Source organism: Siniperca chuatsi, linkage group LG5 (assembly GCF_020085105.1).
Source record: "Siniperca chuatsi isolate FFG_IHB_CAS linkage group LG5, ASM2008510v1, whole genome shotgun sequence".
Taxonomy (NCBI): Eukaryota; Metazoa; Chordata; class Actinopteri; order Centrarchiformes; family Sinipercidae; genus Siniperca; species Siniperca chuatsi.
The window spans coordinates 25,518,963-25,537,776 of record NC_058046.1 but is presented as its reverse complement, the minus strand read 5'-3'; the positions used below and the strand labels follow the sequence as shown (position 1 = coordinate 25,537,776).

Sequence of the window (18,814 nt, the reverse complement as noted above, 5' to 3'; positions counted from 1 at the left end):
CACTGGTACATTTTCTATTTAGTGCTTTTATTGTCTGTATCACTAAAAAAAAAAAAACATGATCAAACCAAATTTCTGACTTTCTTAAAATGTATTCCCTGCATTGACAATCCCTATAATGTGCTTTGAATATAAAGAACATTGAAAGTTTTCTATTTTGTGAACTGAAAAGTCACAGCAATAGTGTTATTTATCTATCCATCGATGCAAAATATTGCAAATCTTTTTTGAAAGGTGAAAGGTGCAGGTTACATTTCAGTGCAGTAATCTAGGTACCCACCGCTGCAAATAGGAGTCATAGTTCCTGTTGGCAGCTTTGGTCTTCCTCTTCAGTCCATATGGTGTCCATGTTGTGCTTGTATCTACTCCTCCTACAATCACCCTGCCTGTTGCTCCAGATGCAATAGGCATGTCCGCCAGTAGGACTACAGATTTCAGAATTAAAAAATAAACTCAGTCATTTAGATGAAACTTCGCTGTTGTAAATGTGCTGAAAGTGGAGCTTGCCTTGCAGAGTTTCACACACTCCTTGTCCTCTTGTTGTTGACAGGCTGTTTGCTGTGTGAGCAGGAAAATGTGGCTGTGGAGTTTATGGAGGTGTTTGTTGTTGTATCCATGGCAACAGTGTCTAGAAAGAATGGAACAGCAGTGGGGCGTCTGTGTATGTGATGGAAGCACTACATCTTCTTTACTTTACTGTAAAATATTTAGAAGTAGTCCTTTATGCATTTACAAGCAGCCTGTGGAAAATATTATATCACAAAACATTTTACCAACCATGAAAAACAGTCGTCGTCTTAGTTTGTTGTCTGAGTTTATCCACTTGGTCCTGAAAGGGTTTTATTATGGTTGCCATAACTTTCTCAATATACAGAGGAACAAAAATTACAGTACAGAAAGAACTACTGCTTCTTTATGGAATTTACAGTAATTTTCCTTTACTTTTAATGTAATTTGTACGCAAGTTACATATTTCTTGATGAGTTGAGTTAGACTTAATTTACTTTTTGAAACAATCAAGGGTAGGACTTTTCCATGTGTGATGTTCAGACTTTTTATTTTGGGATCACAGCTATGGTAAGGAGTTTTTACAAAGAAGTTTTGGGAGAGCCCAACACCTTATTCTCAATAGCATACAAACAAATTAGCCACTTTTTAATACCAACAGAACAACAGCATTTATATATGTTGAATAGTGGATGTTGAATGAATCTAGTCCAACATTATTCCATCAGTCATTAATGTTTTTGAATAATAACCAGTCAGTGTAAAAACAGTTGTCAGCATGTTTAGATGACCTGTATGACTACACGGATTACAGTCCTTGTTAGGATTCTTCCTTCTCATCTCCATGCGTGATGATGTAGCAGAGCGACTTGTAGTCGATGTTGCCAGTAGGGTCAATGGGAGCGAGGGCGAAGGCCTGATCCACCTAGAGGTTTATGAAGTGACAATTTTCCTGGTGAAATTATTATCTTAAAGAATAGTATGAGAGTCTGTCACTATAAAAGTAGAAAACACAAACCTCCTCTGCTGTGAATTTATCGGCTTGGTTCATCAGTAATCGTCTAAACCTGGAAAAACAAGACCAAAAAAGTGTGGTGGATAAATAAGATACTGTAATGTTACGGCTAATATGGAAAATATGAATAACGTGAAAGGTAATTAATAAAATGTATCTTACTCATCCTTATTAACAAAGCCCGTCCCATTGGGGTCAAAAAGTTTGAAGGCAGCAAGTATGGTGTCTTCAGGATCGGTACCTGGAGGAAAACAAAGCATCGTCAAGCACCTTTTAAAAGTTCATCAAAGAAGATTTGTTTAAACATCTATGAAAAGTTCTCACCGTTGAGTTTTTCCCCAAAAAGAGTCAGGAACACGGTGAAGTTGATGGGACCCTTCCCCTCATTCAACATCTCATCCAGCTCCTCATCTTGGACATTAAGCTTCCCTGGTACACAAACACACACACACACACACACACACACACACACACACACACACACACACACACATGCAAATGCACACACAGTAAACCCACTTAAACACATTTATCAAATGCAGTAAGAAAAAGCAGGTTACATCAGTAGATCCTACACTTTTTTATTTTTAGGTATCAGTTAAAAGATTTAAAATATAAAGAGTTAAAGGTAAAGAAAATACCCAGCTGTCCATAGGTCTCCCTCAGGTCCTGTTTTTTGATAACACCATCTCTGTCTTGGTCAATGCAGCCAAAAGCCTGTACAAATAACAAGCACAAACAATAATACTGATAATACTGAATTCAAATGAAAGTGGGCATTTCACCCTGCACAGTTCACAATAATCATTTCTTCCTTAACCAAATGTAAGAAGTACATTGAATTATATTTCAGGCTTCTTTTTTTCTTCTCAAAAAAAGGGTCAAAAGAGGTGAATTTAGTCATACAAAGATTTATTAGTGAATAGCAATAAAATTTGCTCTTTACAATCTGTGCTTCAGAAGTTTCTCCAAGGCAAGTTCTACATTATTCATAATTGTTGAAAATGAAAGTAAGGAATTGTTGCAATGATCTTTTATAGGACTTATTGTACAAGGAGTTGTTTTCTAAAAATAGCAGAGGGTAATTATGGCAGGTGGAATACTGACACTCTTTTCTGAATATTGATAAATTAGCTTAAAATGTGAAACATTTTCATTGTTTTTGGTTGAAATTAACAAAATACAGTCTGTACAAAAATGAATAACTGCTTTAGAGAATCAAGCTACTAACTCCTAATTGTTTTACATTTTTAATCTCTCCTGCAAACAAAAAGTAAAATGGATTTGCTTTTCATCCATGCTGTATGTTTATAAGGCTACTCCAATCATTCCAATAGAGACTAATTAAACTAAAAATTTCCCTTCCCTTGCATGAGTTTGAAAATCAACAAGCACAGGTTTCCATACAAATTTCCTCCAAGAAAAGTTTTAAAGGGAGCTGTGTCAAGGTAGGACAAGACACGGTACTGCACCTCTTTGAACTCCTGTATCTGGGACTGCTCGAACATGGAGAAGACATTGGAGCAAGACTTCTGTCCTCCCCTCTGTCTCTTATTGGAGGCCTTCTTACTTGCCTGAGAAGATGAACACAAACAGTTTACACGCTGATTTTTTTAAAACATTTTTTACTGCTCATGTTTTGTGCAGCTGTTTATACAAAACAGCTGCTCTCAATAGCAAAATAATGTTCTTAAATACACAATAGCCTAAATTAGATTTCTTTTTAAAACATCATTGACTGAAAGTATCAAAAGACTGAAAATGCTGACTGACTTACCATGTCTGAGTGCTCGTACGTGGACTCCCAGCCAAGGTGTGATGCTGGGGTGGGTTTTATGTATGGCCCATCTTATCTTCTACCTTCCTATAATAGCCTGTGGTGGGCAGCACAGTCCCTTACATGGCCATGGCTGCTCTCTGTGTGTCATTGAAGGGACCCGATAAGAGGTGAAGCAGCCAGGATTCCTCTGGGGCTGGAAAATGGAGATATGAAGAGAACAGAGGGATAGAGGAGACAGGGGGAAGTGATCTCTGACGTTTGACAGTCACTCAACCAAATAAAGTTACTCTTCAGAGGTCAAATCAAGCTCAAAAGGTAACTTAAATGTATGTTTTATGTGCACTATTATTAAGACTTCAGTAACAACACTGTGTGATGCTACAAAACAGACCTTAAGCCTGGTTTCCTACAAATATAATTATTTCCTATTATTCCAGAAAATGAGATATGATAAGCTCAGGGGTCTCCAAGGGAGAGAAGTGCATGGACTAAATGCTTTTTTGAAGTTCACTAGTGTACTTTTCTGATGGTTTCTATTATTATTTCATACCTCTCTCATTGTGAAACTCTGTTTTATATGAAAATGAAAAGGCTGTGAACAAATAAAACCAACTTTAAAAAAAGCAACTGGTATATTATCTAGGACCAAGGGAAATAAGTAGGAATAACACTTGTTAAAACTTGATTTACTTTGGACAGCTAAAATCTTTTCCTGTGCAAACTAAATTAAAAATTGAAATTGTTGTTCTGGATCCTTTTTCTAGTGTGTTATTGTAATGAAAGCACAAAATCTAGCATAATAGTTGCTGCATTTACAGGGAAGAATTATATTCATGTTTGGTAGCTTTTACTTCATCAGTGTAATATTAATAGCACAATTACACCTATAGCTTTGATTCTGACATCGTGTTAAAGGTGTATTACATGACTTGGAAGTCATTACATTAGTATTGCCAACCGAAAACAAACAATAAAGTAAATTTAAAGTACAATACTTTAGTTTAATTATGCAATTTTATTTACAGCTAAGCTTATTCACATCCAAAGCACATTTCATTATGCACATATAAAAAACTATAACCTACTGGCTAACACAAATAAGGTTGTAAACATAAAATATAAATATACAATACCAAAGAAATATTATATATATATATATATATATATATATATATATATATATATATATATATATATATATATATATATATATATATATATATATATATATATATATATATATATATATATATATATATAATATATATATTCTATCTATATATCTATATATATATATATATATATATATCTATATATATATATATATATATATATATATATATATATATATATATATATATATATATATATATATATATATATATATATATATATATATATATATATATATATATATATATATATATATTACAAACTTGCCCACAACCAGGAATTACTACACAACAAAGCAATGAATTTGACAGCATTTACAAAAAGAATCCTTGTGTTGTACAACCAGTTTGCACTGGTAATATAATGCAATCATATATAATCATCAATAATACATCAGCCATTTTTGAAATGGGCCAGTCCGTCACAGTAAACCAATGTGGATGACATGTCATCAATGTTCTCAGATCAGAGTTCAGGCTTGCTTTCCCGCTGTCCTGCCGGGAGACAGCTCAGCTCCCTTTACTGTGTCATCATGCATGCAGCCATCTTACAGGCCACTGCTGAGATAAGAGCAGCTCCACGACCGCTCCCCTCCTCCGACTGGATGAAGGTGATCTCACAGTGAGGGGTGAGGTCCCTGACGATTTTGTGGAACCTGTCACGAAAACTGAGACAGAGACAGCACATTTAGTGTACGGAATTAGTTAAACCTCCATCTGTACCACCTCCGTTATAACTTTCTAAACCTTTTCTTAGTTATCCAATTGTCTAAATTCTTTACTCCAATAAAGTGGATTTTGGGAGTTTAATATACGGCCAAGAAGCATTCACTGAGTCTATATAACTAAATATGTTTACATGGAGGAAACAAAAGTATAGCAAGACCAAGAGATGGATTTTTTTCAGTCAAGAAAATTTACTTAGTACTTTAATATATATTCAGAAAACTAAGATATTCAAAAGTCTAAAAGCATTCCTCACAATGGGTGCAGCTTGTAGACAGATCCGTCAACCCCCACTGTGATGTTCAGGGCTTCCTGGCTGCGTCGCTCCCGCATCAGGTTGATCACACCAGCAAGCCCTGCGCCGCACATATGAGCAGAGCGAGTAGAAACAATCTCACAGACCAGACGCACAATGTCACAGTCCAGCTCTGACGGCAGAACACCCAGCGAGGACAGGATATTGTAGATTTGTTTTCCATCCCCAGTGTCACTGAAAAAAAAGGCAAAATGAGAAATAGCAGACGTTTCTAGATGCCCAATGTACATGTTTTCAAAATGGTTCCACTATGTTAATGAAAATATGAAATAGCACGTTTTATATTTTCCTTTTATACTCAGTACTCAAATATTAAAACAAGCATCTACAAATATTAGAGTAGGTAAGAACCGTAAGTAAGGCAAACCAAATAGCTTCTCTATATTCCCCATCAACACTGTTATATAAGCTCATGTCATCAGCATACGCTTATGTAACAAACAGGATTTACATCACTATTTGTTTTTATTTTATTTATGTGCTTTTTCCCTGATGATAATGATTGTCTATATGGATAATAAATAATGTCTTATCTTATCTTTTGTCTGATGTTTTCATACAGGAGGCAACATTTATAACAATAAAGTTGTCTTAACCGCAGCCAGGTTAGGATTCATTAATGCTCACCTCTCCACCTGTGAGACGTAGCGCGTCTCAAAGCTGCCACGTGCCTTCAGCAGCTCTGAGGCTTCACCGTTAAACAGCAGGTCTTCATTCACCAGCTTCATCAGAACAAGCCTAACCAGCTCACCCATATACTTCCCACTGATCAGCTTCTCATAACTACAGGAGGCAAGAACAAAAGAAGAGACAAGTAACTTTAATGGCGGAAGAAACAGGAAGGATATGCGAGTCACAAAACTCTTTCTCTACACGGGCTGGGAAAGGAGAGCAGATGAGGATGTCAACGTCAATGCTAAAGAGGCTGAATGAGGCTGGGCTCAGCAGTTGTCTGTGTGAAGGGGCTGCCAGTGCAAAAGGTAAACAGCCATTAGCCCGACAGGCACTATGGCAAGCAGCGGAGAGGGATCATTAGTCTGACACCCCCATCCGCTGACTAACCACTGACGTATGAGGCCTCTGGCCGTTTACAAACATCCTCAGGAAAAACAGATGGTAGCTTAGCAACTACACAGAGACCTCAGGTGAGAGTCAGGTGAGTATCGTCACAGAAGGAAGATTAATTCAGAAAAACAATAAGAGAATGACGGAGGGAGTGTGTGGCACGTTTTAAATCACAATGTGAATCTCTTACTCCCAGCACCTTTAATGACATATTACTCTAAGCTTTAATGTCCGATGACTAACATGTGAGTGCATGTGTATACAGTAGATGAAGTTGCATCAAACAAGTGCCGAGCTTTTCTACGTGTGAATTTGACTTCATGTTTGAACTGAATGCACTCTTTGACTCACAGCTGCTGTCCAGGGTTAATCGAGGTCTCGTCCACCACTCTGTCGTACTCCAGTCTGAACTCCTCCAGCTCCCCGTTGTCTCCGAATGCCCCCCACTCTGTGTTCACACACATCCGGCCCTCCTCCCCCTCCACCAGCTCCACAGTCCTCATCTCCTCCATGTAACACGCATTACAACCAGTACCTGGTTAAAAAAAAGCAAAAATATGAACCTTAGATGTGCTCCAGTCTGCATGTCTGCATATAAGCAGTGGTGAAAAAAGTATTCATATGTTTTACTTAAATAAAAGTAGTAATACTACAGTGTGGAAATACTGTTACAAATAAAAGTCCTGCATTTAAGTAAAAGTACAAAAGTATTAATATCAAAATATGTTTAACAAAAGTAAAAATACTCATTACGCAGAATGGCCCATTTCAGAATAATGTATATTATATTATTGGATTATAATTATTGAATCATTAGCGTGTACACCACTTTACTGTTAAAGGTGGGGCTAATTTCTATTTATATATATATATTACTTTATAAACTGCTGGGTAGCTTGTGAATTCCCCCCTGGGTATCAAGTCTTACTGATAAAATAATATCATAATTTATTTGTTGATTATATTTTATATTATTAATCTGAATCTGGAAAGTAAACTTTCTTAAGAAAGTAAAGTACAAGCACCTCAAAATTGTACATAAGTACAGTACTTCAGTAAATGTACACCACTGCATAGTGTGTTCATGAGTGCATATCAGTAGTGCATTCATGCTTGTGTGTGTTTATAACGACTTACCAACAATCATCCCGACTTCACAGCTGCGATCCTCGTAATAGCAGGAAATCATGGTGGCTACTGTGTCATTCACCATGGCAACCACATCCATCTCAAAGTCCTAAATGACAACACCAAATCACAATGCATTTAGAGTCATCCAGATGTGTACAGGTGTTAAAAATCAGTCTTAAGTTGTTTGTTAAGAAAGAAAATAATTCTAATATACAGTAACTCACCCCTCGTCTCTTGATAGCATCTCTGAGTAAACCCACAACATTGTTCCCTTCTGCCCCAGAAGCCTTGAAGCCCTTGGTCCAGTTAATCAGGATGCCCTGTGGAAAGAAAAAAGACAAACCTTAAACGTATAAACTTTATAATACATACAGAACTTTTATAAATCTGGCAAATAAAGTGAATCAAAGAAAGTCTTTTTCTTGATGTAAAAGGTGGAGGAGGTTATTGTTACCCATTTTAGTATTGTTTAAAAGTCCATTATACAGTATAACATACTACCTTGTCAATGTCCTCATGTCGTACAGGAAAGGAGAAGGTAAAACCCAGAGGAAGCTTCTTGTGCTTGATATGATGTTTGTCCAAAAAGTCTGACATACATTCTGCTACGTAGTCAAATAGCTGCAGAGAGAGAGAAAGAGAGGATATGAGATGTGGAAAAAACGCACAATAATTAGTACTAATTTCATTCTGAGAGGGTCAACGCTACGCCAGGGTTTCAGAAGACCAGACCCTTTAGGAATTTTTTTGGCACTCTTAGATAATTTTGTCACCATAGAGCTATATCAGCTCTATAAGTGGACGAATAACTCTCGACGTAAAATCAGCACTCACTGATACTGAGAAAAAATTGCTATGTAAATACTAGAGTCACTAACCATTTCAGCAGTGCCTGTCATGGCATCTTCTGGAATGGAGTACATCTGGTTCTTGGTCTCCACCTTCCAGCTCCTCTCCTCATCTGCACCCACCTTCACCAGCATCACACGGAAGTTTGTCCCCCCCAGGTCCAGAGCCAGGAAATCGCCCACCTCTGTCAAAACACACACTACATCTGAATGCACATACTGGCTTTAACTACCCAGGTGATAAACATTACATTGCACGTTGTTGACATCTGCTTAATTTTACCAAAAAAGTGATCATCTTACGATTGAAGAACGAGTATCTACCTGATCCCTCAGGGGTGGAGCAGACATAAGTTGGAAGCATTTTGACACTGGCCTCTTCGTGGGTCTCTAAACGCAGCCCTCTGTCCATCTCAAGCTGCATCCTCTTCATGACTTCTTTTAGCTCTTCCTTTTTCAGCCTGAACTCTGACAGGATCTGCTCTACCTGCAACAAGAGGAGAGAGGAGCAGGTCAGGAGCTGCACACAGACCAATTACCTATATATTTATTTTAGTGTAGACCATATGCACGGGGACCATGCTTGTAAACCATACTGTGAAACGTAGTTTTCACTTATTTTGAAAAGATAAGTGAGGTTTCACGTTTGGAAACAAGAAGGGAAATCAGAAGCAGTCACAGCAAAAAAGGAATCAGAGCACAGACAAATGAGATGCTATAGAAAGAATAAGAGAAAACAATGCAACACAATGAAATTAAGTGGAGAGGACTCTAAGTTCTGCTACAGCGTTCCCACATACAACCATATTTTCAATAAAGTACAGGACAAAGTAGCATCTGAACATCTAATACAAACAAGCTCCTCACCCGGAGTTTCTTCTGAAACAACATGGAGCAGTCTGTGTATAAAGACTATGGTTATTTCAACAGTCACATGGGAGAAAAATACAAATCCATAGCAATACTAAAGCTACAAATTACTTAAACCTCTAAAACTACTTATCAGACAGAAGAGTGAATCTTACCATGAGGATTTTATCAACCACAGAGCTGTAGCGACACGGCATCTTCACCATCTGGTTGAGATGAGAGCTGATACACGGCATCTTCACAGGTTTAACTAAATGATACCGCTGTGTGTGTTTCTAGGTGTGTGGGGAGTGTGTGTCCACCCTGTGTGTGTGCAGAGTCAGTGAAGTGTGAGTACCACTGAATGAGAACCTCAGCTGTTTTTATGCTCAGGTGATGTGGGCTGGCCACACCAGACGTAAATGCCCACCCCTTCCCAGTCTCACCCCATCTGGTGATCGGTTTCAAACATACACACAGAAGTACAACCTCTGTACAAAAACTAATAAAAAATCTATGTGACCTAATTTCTACAAAGTAAGAATTAAGTTTTATGGACAGTTCAGTTTTATTGCAGGGAGGCATATTTAAACATATCATTGACTGGCAGAGCATTTGGATGGGTTTGGATAATATATGATCATTAATATATGATCATATATGTCATCTTCCTGTTTCCACATAAGGCATGATTGAATATACACAATTATTTTATTCTTTTGATGAAAAAACAAATTCTCAAATGAACCATAGAGACATTAATAACTAAGATGGATGCTGACGTGTTTAATACACAAACTACTTATCAACAATAAATTACATTCTGAACTACAGGTTTTACGAATCCTATGTTATCATGGTGTTATGACAAATGTTGATAATTAAACCTACCACAAAATGTTCTAATTTTTTTCTTGTGAAATGTGTTTTGAGTACTCTGCCTTATGTTGTTTGTCTGTAATTCTGTTTAATTGTTGCTATCCTTGGCAGGAGAACCTCTTTAAGGTTATATGAACAAAAAAAACACAAAATCATAATCTCACAATAATCACCATAATTTGTCAGTGTGAAGAACTGAATACTCATCACCTTTAGGGGATATAAACTATCTCAGATGGCCTTTTAATGTAGCAAAAAAGAGTTGAGAAAAATTTGGTAAATTATTCTTTGCTTTCATGTTGTAAGGTGTGACCTGTGACCTAGAGCTCACCCAACCGACTGACATTTTACAACCCACCAACATGACAAATCAATTTAATTCGAACATGAACCTTGTGATCTGAACTCATCATCTTTTTATTCAGCAGAGCAACATACAAAACCACAGGGTTGCTCAAGGAGGGAACTTCAGAGGCCTGAGAGAGTGACGCATATATTTGTAAAATTAGAAACATGTCTAAAATTAGCAACAGTGAGGGATGAATGACCTCTAAAACTAACAATAGTATGCTGCAGGTGAAGGCCACCTGTGCTTATCAGCTCCGCTAGTTTACCTGAGCAGAGGTCAGAGCTTTTCTTAGCTCTGACTCTGGCTGTGAGGTAACTGTGACCCTCTCCCCCAGTGACCTGACATAGGATTTCTGAGTAAACCCAAATAGTGACCCTGACCTAAACACACACACATATATAAGATATACTTTTAATCCTTAATTTTCTCCTTAAATGTTCCCTTAAGTAGCTTTAAGTTTGGGAAAAAAATAAAGCTTTTCCATAATTTTTGACAACATCAAGTATCTCCTAGTTATTTCATGGAAGCTATATGACACTTAATGATGAGTAAAATATTTAAACAGAAGAGATCATGTTTTGTCCTGATGCAACATTACAACCAACTGAAATATTCTGGATGTCTTGTCCATCACTTTATACTATGAATTGAGATCCATACTGCAGCCATGGGCCCACTCTACAGCACCAGGTTTCTAGACGTCAACACTGACTTACTGTACTTACAAACTCAATAACTTGTATGCTTGATTACTTACCTTTACACCTGTTTACTTGCATAATTAGTTACAGTTTTTACTTACTTACTTACTTAATTATAGTTAGGCTGCTTGACTTGCATTACCCACAGATATTTAATCACTTATTTAATGGGTAGGCTACATATTAACTTAAATTCTTGGTTGCTATTTACCTATTTACCTATACTGACTTACTTATTTAATTGCCTGCTTAGACAGACATGTGGATCGATAGATGGATATAATGTCACTGTACATCCCTGCAACATTTTCCAAACATTTTTAATCAGTTGTCGCGACACAGCAGACAACCTTGACTTTTATTAACTAAATCTTTTTTTTTTCTTTACCTTATCCATCGTATCACGACGAGGATTAAATCCGCAGTGTCGTGTCGACCACCAGTGCTCTGCTGGGGAAGATCACTCGTTCTTCCCAGGAGTTTTGGAGATTCCACCGTTTCTGATATTAAGGTGTTTTAACTCGGCGTCCGTGCATGTGGTGTAAAGAAAATGTTATCCTTTTATGGGAAGCTGCCCGGCCGCTACTATATCCCCAATACGTTTGATCTACATAATGTTCAGCAGCAAGTCTCAAACATATCTGCAGTATTTTCAAGGCCTAACTGGTTAACAGTGAAATTAAATCTTTAGGAAAGCAGATATTTTACGGAACACTAAGGATTCATCTTCATTCCTGCAGATATATTATGTAAAAACCTATGGATTTGTCTTCATTCTTGCAGTTAACAGGTCCAGTTAATATCCGCATCGGCGCACTGGATGTGCCATCAGCTCCAGCAGTCAGTCAAACAAGAAACATAGATTAAAACAATGACCTTTCCATCCAGACCGTCATTCAAGTGATGAACGATTATATTTTACAGCCATTAAATTTAGAAAAATATTGAGAAAACCTCCAGTTTGTAGCTGGCCTCCTTACTGACCACGATAGGCTACTTCAATATCTTAACGCAACCAAAACTAATTCCAGGAAAGAAAAATCATTTCTTCCCCTGGTGCAACTGACCTGTCAACAGATGCACCTAAAGGCTTAGCGGTTTCCATGCCAAAACAATTTCAATGTGTTGCCTTGGAAATGAATTACGGGCATACTTATGCCATGCCACTTACCACTGAGTTAAGTGGCCAAGAGAAAATTGTTAAATGGAGCAAGATTGCCAGAGAAAACATCAATTGAGGGTGCCATGTTTTTGGTAGACAAAAAACTCGGTACGCACAAGGCCACCAAGCTGTTTAAAACTTTTACACCCATTATTATTATTATTATTATCAACGAAGATCTAAAATGCTACCAAATTACATTAGTTAAAATTAATTTTTGAATTTAATTTTTGAGCAATTTAATTAGGATGACTATTTACTAATAGGGATCATCATTATCATCATCATATCCGTGTCAATATAATCATTTTATACAGAGGTCCATTATTTCCAAGATCCATTATCTTATTGAAAGGCTTTTATTGTTTGGCTTTACATCAACAGGTGCTGTGTAGAAAGTAGGCCTAATGATATCAAGTTATTTTATTTTACAAATAGCATATGGAACAAGGACTACTAAAGCCAACTGAAATCTAAAACAGTAAAAACCTGCCTCAAAAATGTCGTTTTTCATACCCAGTCTTGTTTTTCCAAAATAATTAATGTAAACAGACTCCCACGCAGTGGATGAGAACGGAGTTGATCAGTGAATGAATGAGTTCGATCAGATATTTTGTTATCAACATCATACACTGTAAAGCTAATATGTATTTAGGTCTATGATCATCAACATGGAAGGAAGAAAGCCTACAGAATAAAGTCTGCTTTTCAGGAAAAAAAACTGCACGTTTTTATGATGAGGTCTCGCTGCAGTTAACAGTTAAAACATGTTTTATTTTATTGAACGCTTGATGAAAAGTTAATATTATCCGTCTCAAGTTAAATAGTATTTAGAAGTGCAAAATCCCCCACTGATTGGACTAGCATTAAGTACTTTTAGAAACTTTTATCTTGTATCCAATCGGAACTATGAATATAGCGGCTTGTTTGTTTCCACCGGAGCCAATATCCTGTTGGACCGTTTGAGGATCGTGACGTGGTGATTGGTCACTTAACTACCTACCTAAACTATTTAGTTAGCGTTAACTACATTGCGATTACGTCGCTTGACGTGAGCGATATATATTTCTGAGTTTTAGTTTATGTGGAATAAAACGTGTATTCGGTTGTTTTGACGGGAATCAAACTGTTTGCTGCTGATTTGTCTGGTAAGTTAGAAGAGGCCTCACGAAGACCTGATAGCATCTGTAGCTAGCAGTATGCGTGACTTGATTTCAGAAATGTTTTAAACCGCATTTACATGATCACCAGCCTGTGGTAAATTTGTACTACTCACTGTCAGTTAACCAATTTGTCTTCTCTTGGAGAAAAAGACTTACTGAAGCGGAGCATGGCTAACAATACTCGGTTAGCTTGGTGGTTAATGTTAATAATAAGGCGGCTACTTTCACTTGTAAGCTAGCACTTGTCAACTGTACTTCACTCAAGTTTCTTTAGCTGCGTTATTGTTAGCAGGGAAGCTAGCTGGCTGTTCTGAAAGGGATAAAGCTCTCGTGTGATTCTGCTGGTGTCATCTTCCAAATTAGATCATCAGGGCTGTGTGATCGTATCTGCTGTGACTGACAGACCAGAACTGATCCGGCGGCAACATGAAGCTCTACAGCCTCAGCATCCATTACAAAGGAGCGACCAAAGCCAACCTCCTCAAATCGGCCTATGATCTCTCCTCCTTCAGCTTCTTTCAGCGCTCCAGGTAGGTCTGCCTGAATATAACCAGCATCTGACTGATTTAAACATTTTTGATCTGTTTGACTTTTTTGTCCTCATTTTATGTGTGTAGATTGCAGAGAGTATGCAAATAGTAACAGTTGGTTTGGTTTTGCAGCAAATTTGATAATTGATTACAAGCCACAATACAGTGTTTAGTACAAATAATGTTGCCTGCCCATACTGGGATACTTTTCCACCAGTGACACTATTGTTTTTGTTTATTTAGTGTTCAGGAGTTTATGACCTTCACCAGTGCCTTGATTGTTGAACGGACATCACAAGGGAGCCGTGCCTCTGTCAAAGAACAAGGTAAAAATTAGCTCAAATGTTAAGCTGATGTCTGTTTGGTTACCTTTTGAGATACAGTGATTTTAATTCTGCCTGGAAACATTTAACTTGTCTTTTTTTGGTATTTGGTCTAATTTATTATAACTGTTTCAGTGTCGCGCTACACTTATCTAGTTCTCACTAGGTTTGGTGCCACCCAGAATACGTAACAGTATTAACTTTGTGTTATGTGTGGAACAGAAACAAGTAGCTAATATTTAGAATTCAAGGGGCATCCAGTTGGCCAAGTGGTTAAGAGGTACACCATGTAACAAGCTATGCCCCTGCTTTGATTCTGGCCAGGGAAATTTGTTGCATGTCATACCCTTCACCCTCCCCATGTCTGTTTTTTAAATCAGGTCCAACAAACAATAAATCAGCAAATCAGCCAGACTCTTACTCCTTCGGTCTATGTTAGCTGCTCGTACATGTACGCCTGGTCCCTTGCTTTTTACTCACTAAGCATGAATCGAGCTGAATTATCAAAATGATACATATATAACGACATGTTTCATGAAGCTAATGTTAAACAAGTACAGCCACAATGCATTTATTTCAAAATCTGTTTGTTTTACTTCTGCTTTTCTTAATAAAGGGCGCCAACTGGCTCTGGGTTCACCTGTACATAAGACCAGGAAATGCCATTTTTATCACACTGATCGTACCATACATGGTTTCTGGTTTCTCTTTCTTTCAGAGTACCTGTGCCATGTGTATGTAAGAAATGACAACCTGAGTGCTGTGGTCATCGCAGACACTGAATACCCACAGAGAGTCTGTTTCACATTGCTAGACAAGGTAGGTAAAAAAAACATGTAAATAAAAATACATAATTATTGCACTTTGCTGTCAACCTCGATATTGCTATCTGAGATTGCTATCTGGTTGGTTTTTATTTTTATTTTTAGGTATTAGAGGAGTTCTCCAGGCAAGTGGACAGTATAGACTGGCCCTCTGGTAATCCTGAAACCATAAACTACAAAGCCCTGGATATTCACCTTTCTAAATACCAGGTCAGTTTGTAATCTGTTTATCCGAAAAGATGTCAAAGGAAACCCTGATAGCCTGTGAGTATGACTAGACTATGATTGTGTATTGAGAACAATATCCGATTCACTTGGGTGTCTTCATATTTGCCAGATTTTCTAAATGTCTTAGTCATTTGATACTGTTTACTAATTAGTATTGAAATATGTTCTGGAGTAAACATAACGATGGAGGCATGAAGATGAAATTCATGAATCTGTTTGTGGCCAATCAAAGAGCTTGTGTACGAAATGCTGCCAAATGATCAGCATGCAATAGCAGTGTGCCTGACAGCTTGTTTTGTTTTTTTTCCCCCCAGAACCCCAGGGAAGCAGACGCAATGACCAAAGTGCAGGCAGAGCTGGATGAGACAAAGATCATTTTGGTAAAATACCTCCCCAAGCTTAGACCAAACTTAGAATACTGAAATCAAGAGGCTGAAATATTTGCATATTACTTTCTTAAATAGAGGGATTAGAAGATTTTATTTATTTTTTATTTTTTTATTATAGCAGAACACACACTACTAGAGTACTAAACTGAGAGGAGCAAGTTTCTTCTCATCCCCAAGTTCTGGGCCCCACAACTATACAATAAACCATAGCGGGGGAAATAATCTTCAGACCAGAGCCTATTAACAGTGCATCGGTTTTATTGACTAAATTGTGGCTCTACATGCCTGAAATGTTATGTAGCATTTCCAGAGGACTGTCAAATCAAAATCTTTACACTGCACGCTATTTCATAAACAAGTATTTTGTTTCTGCAGCACAACACCATGGAAAGTCTGTTGGAGAGAGGAGAGAAACTGGATGATCTTGTGGCAAAGTCAGAGCACCTGGGAAACCAGTCCAAAGCCTTCTACAAGACTGTAAGTACTGACGTCTCGCCTTATTAACAAGTCTAATGGCCATTCACTGTTTACACGCCTGACTGTGTGCATGTGTGTTCATGTTAACCCTGCAGGCACGGAAACAGAACTCATGCTGTGAAATCATGTGATGTCACTGCCTCGTCCTCGTGGACACGCCTCTCTCTGCCTTTCTGCTTTTCCTACAACTCCCATCATGCACCAGCTACCTGCTCTCAACACAAAGGACAGAACGGACGCTGTCCAATCCAGGGTGGGGTGCCAGGATAAGAGCAAGAAAGGGTGGTGGCCAGTCAAAGCATGACCCGTCTGGATTGTGACTGATGGGGGCTGAAGGAGTGATGGGGTTTGGTCAGGGGAAGAAGTAACATTTGAATTATTTTTAACCTTTCAAAGGTTAAACATCTGTGTGGTGTTTCAATACCAGCTGAGGAATGATAGTGTGACATTGTGTATCGGTGATGTGTTGTTGAAACGTCTTCAAACCATTTAATGTTGTTAAGATTCAATCAAATCTTAATAGTTTGATTTCAACTCTTGAAAGAGTATTAACCATGGTTGTGCTTCTGCTTCAAGGCAACTCTGACAATCTCACTGTCTTATCTTGTGAATTCATAAAATATGTCACAGTTTTGGTTCAGTTCTTCAAAACCTAAATAGTTTTTTTTGCAGGCATAACCTTTGTTGTGCACTAGGTGGCCCTGTTTATTTACTTTATTATTCCAATGAGCCTCAGTGTTGAGGTCAGTCTTAAAAACTCTAATGTGAGCCAAGACAGCAAGTGGCTGCTTGGACGTGTGATATTAAAACTCACCGAATTTTACAATGATTTTGAAACATCATTGCTAGACTGGATTAAGTTACACAACTTCTTTACTTTTCTCTGTCTCATAGTGTTAAATGAAATCTTAAAACATTCCCACTTTGGGTGAGTGTGTTAGTGAGTGATGATGCGTTTTAAAGCTGATGAGTAGTGGGAGAATGGGTGTAAAAGATGTTTCTTCATAGACGCAGCCTTATTGCAGTGTGGCTAACATGTAACCCCCCCTGTCCTGTATTAACATGATATTGTCTCATGAGAAGAATGCTCTTTTACTGTGTCTACTGTAGCCATGCTTTACACTCTTGATAGCCAACACACATGACACTTAAGCAGGTTTTTAGAGTCAGACCTCTGCAGTCCAGGGCTCGTCTGTACCTCTCAAACCTGGGATTGCTGACATTTTACCATCATTTATTGTGACTGAGGGCATTCCAGCAACACCTTGGGTGCTGTTGCACCCTCTGGCCTCTTATTGTGTGCTAGTCAAGTTTCTCTTAAAATGGGTATAACTTCTGAAAAGAGAACAGACATATGTTGAGTGATTTCACACCCCAGTCTTGTTTTAAGACACTCCACAGCTGACTTTTGTTTTTTTGTTTTTCTACTGTCAGCACTGTTTGCTTTGCATTTAGGTCTGACTGGGTAGAAATTTCTTCTGCTAAACGGTTTAAGATAAAGTGATGCCTTCGGTTGTGTATTTTAGATGTTTCTCTGCTCGCTTTCTGTTGTATGCGTGTATGATTTGCTGATATACAACATTTGCAGGCTGCATTGATGTTGAGTGCCTGTGTGTGAGGACTGTTGTGTGTTTGTGTGTGTGTGTGTGTGATCTGAATAGCTCTTTATGCTTTTACAGTGTAAACTTTTGTGCAATATCTCTGCAGACTGCTGGCGTATTTCTCTTTTAAAGTAGAGAGAATAAATGGAAATATTTCTCATAAAGGACAGTAAATTGACCTTTGTATATGCTATTCTTATGACTAATTCCCATGTTAAGCGTGTCCAGGGTTGTTTCTGCGATGTTTGCTCCATTTTGGTTTTAAATTTCCAATTGATTTGCTGAATTTGGAATCCGTCAAATATTCTGTAGCTATTTGTAAGTCAGGTCTTACTGACCAGTGTGTTTAACGGCCTGCATTAAACGTTTTGATCCAGATGTGGTCTGCAAATTTAAAACAAAGACTTCAGATAATAAACTGTTCTTTTCTGTCTGTATTAACATTTTGATTTTGGAACATTGATTTGTTTACAGAACATGTAATCTTGCTTAGATAAACAAAAAGTGGCTTCTGGTGTGCTGGTTGTACTTTCGGGCATCCTGCAAAACAATGCGAAGGTAAACTTGTCTGTAAGTCAACAGTCCTATCTTTAATATCCTTTTAATCAGCAAACTCAGAGCTCTGGCCTCTCCTCTCTGCCCTTCTACAGGCAAGCTCAGCTTAGAAACTGATGCGTCCTTCACGTGTAGGAAATGTCGCATCTTAATAGGAACAGAATACATAAACAAACACGAGAGTGTACATGGGTGATTTAACTTGTAAATTATCACAAATGAGG

General features: G+C 37.8%; 3 protein-coding genes across 3 annotated transcripts; 1 reads left to right on the top strand and 2 right to left on the bottom strand.

Moving 5' to 3' along the window:
* Positions 1-1,040: 1,040 nt before the first annotated feature.
* myl7 (myosin, light chain 7, regulatory) lies at positions 1,041-3,437 on the bottom strand. Its single transcript, XM_044196409.1, has 7 exons — positions 3,300-3,437; positions 2,995-3,096; positions 2,164-2,239; positions 1,847-1,951; positions 1,685-1,763; positions 1,526-1,574; positions 1,041-1,432 (listed from the first exon to the last, which is right to left on the bottom strand). Exons 1-7 carry the CDS (start codon positions 3,300-3,302, stop codon positions 1,328-1,330), a joined length of 519 nt encoding a protein of 172 aa, XP_044052344.1. The 5' UTR covers positions 3,303-3,437; the 3' UTR covers positions 1,041-1,327.
* A 1,453-nt stretch (positions 3,438-4,890) lies between these two features.
* gck (glucokinase (hexokinase 4)) lies at positions 4,891-9,777 on the bottom strand. Its single transcript, XM_044196406.1, has 10 exons — positions 9,586-9,777; positions 8,885-9,047; positions 8,591-8,745; positions 8,214-8,333; positions 7,937-8,032; positions 7,719-7,818; positions 6,933-7,116; positions 6,144-6,299; positions 5,457-5,690; positions 4,891-5,142 (listed from the first exon to the last, which is right to left on the bottom strand). Exons 1-10 carry the CDS (start codon positions 9,664-9,666, stop codon positions 4,995-4,997), a joined length of 1,437 nt encoding a protein of 478 aa, XP_044052341.1. The 5' UTR covers positions 9,667-9,777; the 3' UTR covers positions 4,891-4,994.
* A 3,664-nt stretch (positions 9,778-13,441) lies between these two features.
* ykt6 (YKT6 v-SNARE homolog (S. cerevisiae)) lies at positions 13,442-18,476 on the top strand. The gene is made up of 8 exons (XM_044195126.1): positions 13,442-13,648; positions 14,027-14,193; positions 14,437-14,519; positions 15,235-15,335; positions 15,446-15,550; positions 15,883-15,948; positions 16,333-16,434; positions 16,530-18,476. The coding sequence occupies exons 2-8, from the start codon at positions 14,090-14,092 to the stop codon at positions 16,563-16,565; spliced, it is 597 nt and encodes a 198-aa protein (XP_044051061.1). The 5' UTR covers positions 13,442-13,648; positions 14,027-14,089; the 3' UTR covers positions 16,566-18,476.
* The last annotated feature ends 338 nt before the right edge of the window (positions 18,477-18,814 follow it).

Excerpts from the sequence above, each read along its gene's own strand:
- ykt6 (XM_044195126.1), top strand. The coding sequence starts at position 14,090 with ATGAAGCTCTACAGCCTCAGCATCCATTACAAAGGAGCGACCAAAGCC. Across the intron at positions 14,194-14,436 it reads AGCTTCTTTCAGCGCTCCAG|TGTTCAGGAGTTTATGACCT; the intron begins GTAGGTCTGCCT and ends TTGTTTATTTAG. Across the intron at positions 15,551-15,882 it reads TTCACCTTTCTAAATACCAG|AACCCCAGGGAAGCAGACGC; the intron begins GTCAGTTTGTAA and ends TTTTCCCCCCAG.
- myl7 (XM_044196409.1), bottom strand. Across the intron at positions 2,240-2,994 it reads AGATACAGGAGTTCAAAGAG|GCTTTTGGCTGCATTGACCA; the intron begins GTGCAGTACCGT and ends TTATTTGTACAG. Across the intron at positions 1,764-1,846 it reads TTTTGGGGAAAAACTCAACG|GTACCGATCCTGAAGACACC; the intron begins GTGAGAACTTTT and ends GTTTTCCTCCAG.
- gck (XM_044196406.1), bottom strand. The coding sequence starts at position 9,666 with ATGCCGTGTATCAGCTCTCATCTCAACCAGATGGTGAAGATGCCGTGT. Across the intron at positions 8,746-8,884 it reads CTCCACCCCTGAGGGATCAG|AGGTGGGCGATTTCCTGGCT; the intron begins GTAGATACTCGT and ends GTGTTTTGACAG. Across the intron at positions 6,300-6,932 it reads ATTAACCCTGGACAGCAGCT|TTATGAGAAGCTGATCAGTG; the intron begins GTGAGTCAAAGA and ends TGCCTCCTGTAG.